We start from the raw sequence: 5,000 nt of genomic DNA, 5'->3' as shown, positions 1-5,000 counted from the left end.
CCACGCTCATGGGCTATATCAGATCTTACTTTTGATGCATGCCTATGAAAAAATTGCTAACCCACATGGATAACACAAATGAGCATAGTTCACAAAGCTTAATTGACAAAGCATACCATACCACGAGATCACATGAACCCATGTCTCTCTTAGTCTTGCTCAACCTTGTATCTCCACATGCTCTATAATAACATCTTAAGGTACATAAAAGAACTCTTCATCTTATTGCATGCTCCAAACCTTGGTCAACCATAGCTCAACCCATGAGTCTATTATGACACCGGCATAGATCCATATCTTGGAATATAATCAAACTCTCAAGATATTGATCATCCATTGATTAATACATAAGCTAGAGCATGGATAAATTGAGTTCCACACAAGAACTCCATCTTCATTTCTTCTACTTGATCATATCATAGTCTTCTCTTCAAATTGATGATTTTGATGGCAATACTCAAGGTATATCTTTATCTTCATAGCATCCAGACTTGAATTTAACACATGGACTGCGAGAATTCCCTGTTAAATATTCCTTCGTGTAAATTCAATGAAAATATTAGTCAATAAGGATTGTTATTAACTACCAAAACCAAACATAGGGGCAATCTACCATTGCACTACTTTTGTTTTTTTTCTTTACTCATTAGAGTATCTTCATCGGTGGCCCCTATATTGTGACCGGCAGCAACACTGCCGGCCAAGTTTATGAGGGGGCGCCGATATGCATGTTCCATCCGAATAGGGTGCACCTTCCCACACCGGTCGAATCGGCCACTATTGACGACGGTGCAAGTAGCGGCGGAGGGGCAACACGGGTGGAAGCTAGGAAGGGTAGGAGTCGGTTGTGTGGCTGGATGGAGGGTCTGGAACGGACAAGTACTCGTGCAATGCAGACGCGTAACATGTACGCTGGACCGCAAACCCATTTGGGCTGAGGTTGCTCCAAAACGAACCTATTCGTGGGACGCGATTTGTTTGCGAATTGCCGTTGGGCATCGTCTCCATGGACAACGATGGAACACAGGTTATCCGTTTACGTGCCACTGTTGAAGCGGGAGAATTTTTGGAAGATGAGCCTCACGAGGTGGAGGAGACCGCCTGACCAACCTTGTTTGTTTCGTCTGCGTGCCCGCCTGACAGGTTCAAACAAGCAAACGCTTCCAAACAAAAAATAGACGGACATGTCCAAAACGACGAGATGATCGCAGTTGCAGCAGCTCAACTGGGGAAGAAGCCAAGACCACGAGGCGCACAACGAAACAAGGAATTCCTCTGTCAACGCCATAGATTAGATCAGATGCACACCCTCCCTCTAGGCAAGAACACTGCCCGTGAACCGTCTCTCTGCCGCGTGGGCCCACGCGGCAGTCCCGGTGTCCTCCATGGCTCCGTCCGTGCGTCACCCGTTTTTATAGTCTTTCTTGACTCCGTTTCTTCTTTTCTTCTCTTTTTCTTTTGGCAGTTCGGGTTCCCTCACTTCCATGCCGTCTCGCCGCAGAGACGCCCTCCAGCTTTCTTGCCTCCCCACACTCCCAGTACTGTAGGATTCCTCATCCTAGCAGAGGAGCCAAGGAGAGGCCGAGATGCCGGCGGCGCCGCCTCCATTGCCGCTCCTATGCATGTTCTTGCTGTTGCTGTCTTCGTCCTCATCGGCAAATGGGAGGGCCGCGGTTTCTTCTCCGGCGCCGTCGTCTGTGGCCGCCACGAGCGTGCCCGCTGCCGCCGGCAATGGGACCGCTGCCTCCTTGTCCTCTCCGGTGGCTCCGGCGCCTCCTCCCTTCGGTAGGTGACTGGCTAGCGCTGCCTTCATCTGAATTTTTGTGTGTACTGTGTTCTTGCTGTTTACTGTTCAGAGTTCCGTACGGGTTTACCGCATATGCCGTTTCAAAATATCCCCCTCCCCTGCGAATTTAGCTTGTAGCTGTTGCTTCAGAGCATATTTGGGATCTGCGTGGTTCTTTTTTCGCGAATATCAACGAGCTGGGATGCGTTAGTGTTCTAGACGGGGGAATCTTCTTCCTCTTTTTTTGTTGGATTTTTCTGGGATGATAAAATGCATTTCTGGATCTTACGGTTTGTTCAAAATTGAGGGGAGAGAAAGTCGTTCTCTAACGTTACTGCGGAAATCTCGCCGCGAGTTCAATGCCATCAAACCTGTTCTTCCGTTAGAGTTTATAATTTACATCCTTCAAAATTAAAATAAAATCCCTCCAAAATTCAGGGACGTTCCAAATTTCCACTCACTGAGCGAGCTATCTGCCTCCCTGTGTTGCAGTGATCACAGTGGTCAGGCACCACCATTACCACCGCGAGCTGGTCGTCGCCACCGTCCTCGCCTCCGTCGCCACCATCATGATCTTCCTCTCCACGCTCTACGCCTGGACCATGTGGCGGCGGTCTCGCCGGATCCCCCACGGCAAGGGCGCCCGGAGATCAGGTACTGCCTCAATTTGTTGTTTCACCTCATAATGTGTTTGGGGTCTAAGCCAGACCGTCTACCCACTTTACATTGTCCAGACGCCACAAGAGGGATCACACTGGTGCCAATCCTGAGCAAGTTCAGCACAGTGAAAATGAGCAAGAAGGGTCTCGTGGCGATGATCGAGTACCCGTCGCTGGAGGCAGCGACGGGCAAGTTCGATGAGGGAAATGTGCTCGGCGTCGGCGGGTTTGGCTGCGTCTACAAGGCGGCGTTCGACGGCGGCGCCACTGCAGCGGTGAAGAGGCTCGAGGGCGGCGGGCCGGACTGCGAGAAGGAGTTCGAGGTGATTGTTCTCGTCTGTTACTGTCCATGTCCATTGCCTCCGGTGCTAGTGGTGGGTTAAATCTTTGGGCTGTGGTTGTTGGCAGAATGAGCTGGATTTGCTTGGCAGGATTCGGCACCCCAACATTGTGTCACTCCTGGGCTTCTGCGTCCATGGTGGCAATCACTACATTGTTTATGAGCTCATGGAGAAGGGATCATTGGAGACACAGCTGCATGGTATTGCTTTTCTATGATTGCCCCTGCCACTTATTGGCTGCAGCTCTTTCTTGAGATCTTCCAGATTGAGCTTTTCATAAGTGTCTTGTGATTGTCTTCAGGGCCTTCACATGGATCTGCTATGAGCTGGCACACTCGGATGAAGATTGCGCTCGACACAGCGAGGTTCTTATGATCCCTGCACTTTACTTCACACTGGGTGATGATTTTTTTAATTGACGAGCTGATGATTGACAGTCTATAATATTAATATATATTGGAAAACTGAAACTGGGCAGGGGACTAGAGTATCTTCATGAGCACTGCAATCCTCCAGTGATCCATAGGGATCTCAAATCATCTAATATACTTTTAGATTCAGACTTCAATGCTAAGGTGCACTCCTTCAACTTTTGATTAAGGTCAACTTATTTTTCATATTGACTGCAGGTAATAGAGTTGGGATTCACTTTTTTAATGTTCTCAATTGCACAGATTGCAGATTTTGGACTTGCAGTTACCGGTGGGAATCTCGACAAAGGGAACCTGAAGATTTCTGGGACCTTGGGATATGTAGCTCCTGAATATTTATTAGATGGTGCGGCCTCATTTTGTTCTAAATTTCTACTGCTATTTGTAGATAAAGCTTAACTGTCAAAATAAAAATTCTACTCTGATCATGTGAATACTTAGCGACTGTCGATTCCAGGGAAGTTGACTGAGAAGAGTGATGTATACGCATTTGGGGTAGTGCTTTTAGAGCTCCTGATGGGAAGGAAGCCTGTTGAGAAGATGTCACCGTCTCAGTGCCAATCAATTGTGTCATGGGTAATCAGCATTTCTTGCTCTGAACTTACTAAAGCACACTGAGTAATTATTCTTTCAATGTTTATGATCTGTTCCACTTTATTTTATAACAAAACAAGGAACAGTTTGATGTTTATCATCAGAGAAAACTATGCAGCAATCAGTTGCAATTTATCTGTCCAGTTATATTACTGACACGTTTATAATTACGTGCAGGCCATGCCTCAGCTAACCGACAGATCGAAGCTCCCCAACATAATTGACCCAGTGATCAAGGACACAATGGACCCAAAACACTTGTACCAAGTACTCATCCCCAACAAACTTCTAACATTCTCAAATTCAGATACATTTATCTTTCAACAGTTTATGCTGATCTTCCATGCATGTGCAGGTTGCGGCAGTAGCTGTTCTATGTGTGCAACCCGAACCGAGTTACAGACCGCTGATAACAGATGTTCTCCACTCTCTTGTTCCTCTAGTGCCCTCGGAGCTCGGGGGAACACTTAGGGTTACAGAGCCACCTTCTCCAAGCCAAATGCATTGTCCTTCTTGAGATGTCATCCTACAAGTTTCATCGAAGCAGGGTGAATTATACTGTCCAATGTAGATTAGTGTTTATTGTGTAACTTATCTTGCCTGTACCTGCTGCTTGTCTGAGGATGGGATTTCCAACCTACTGATTTTGCTGGGTGGAAAGAGAGAATTCTGCTTTGGAGAGAATTGTCTCATATATCTTTTCATTGTACAAAGAAGTGAAGAAAGGAATTTTCTTTTCTTTGGATCTGGCACCATGCTGTACAGATCTGAATTTTCCAGACACTGTTATCTCAATAGCATTTGAGAAAGCTGTCATGTAGCTCTACAGAGATGTCAATAGTTCTGTTTACTGCACAAGAAATTTGATTATTGATTTCTGATAGGGATTGCAATAATTTCTCCCTAAAAGAGTTAATATCTAAAATAAAATGCAACAAGTGCAGATGTGCATGTTAGGTAGGAGAAAATAATTATGTGGTTGCATTATTTTGAACCGACTAAACATGAACAGAATGAAGCAACCAGCCATGTATAATTGCACAGGAACATGTCCATATAGCTTTGCCACCGGCCTTTATGTGCGAGCGACTTGAACATATTTATTAGCCTAGGTCATTTTATAGCTATGCTGACAAGTGACAATCTCCTCTCAACTAAAACACAATGGTTGGCTTGTGCTCAAGGTAGG

General features: G+C 46.1%; 1 protein-coding gene across 1 annotated transcript; it reads left to right on the top strand.

Annotated features, from left to right (window-relative positions):
- Nucleotides 1–1,437: 1,437 nt before the first annotated feature.
- Nucleotides 1,438–4,637, top strand: LOC127317248 (probable receptor-like protein kinase At1g80640). The gene is made up of 10 exons (XM_051347772.2): nt 1,438–1,785; nt 2,279–2,440; nt 2,521–2,768; nt 2,854–2,986; nt 3,088–3,151; nt 3,265–3,361; nt 3,461–3,563; nt 3,675–3,793; nt 3,989–4,078; nt 4,167–4,637. The coding sequence occupies exons 1-10, from the start codon at nt 1,587–1,589 to the stop codon at nt 4,326–4,328; spliced, it is 1,377 nt and encodes a 458-aa protein (XP_051203732.1). The 5' UTR covers nt 1,438–1,586; the 3' UTR covers nt 4,329–4,637.
- Nucleotides 4,638–5,000: the final 363 nt, after the last annotated feature.

The sequence above is a fragment of the Lolium perenne genome, chromosome 7, assembly GCF_019359855.2.
Source record: "Lolium perenne isolate Kyuss_39 chromosome 7, Kyuss_2.0, whole genome shotgun sequence".
Classification (NCBI taxonomy): Eukaryota; Viridiplantae; Streptophyta; class Magnoliopsida; order Poales; family Poaceae; genus Lolium; species Lolium perenne.
The sequence above is the reverse complement of the archived record's forward strand: the minus strand, read 5'-3'. Positions and strand labels throughout refer to the sequence as shown.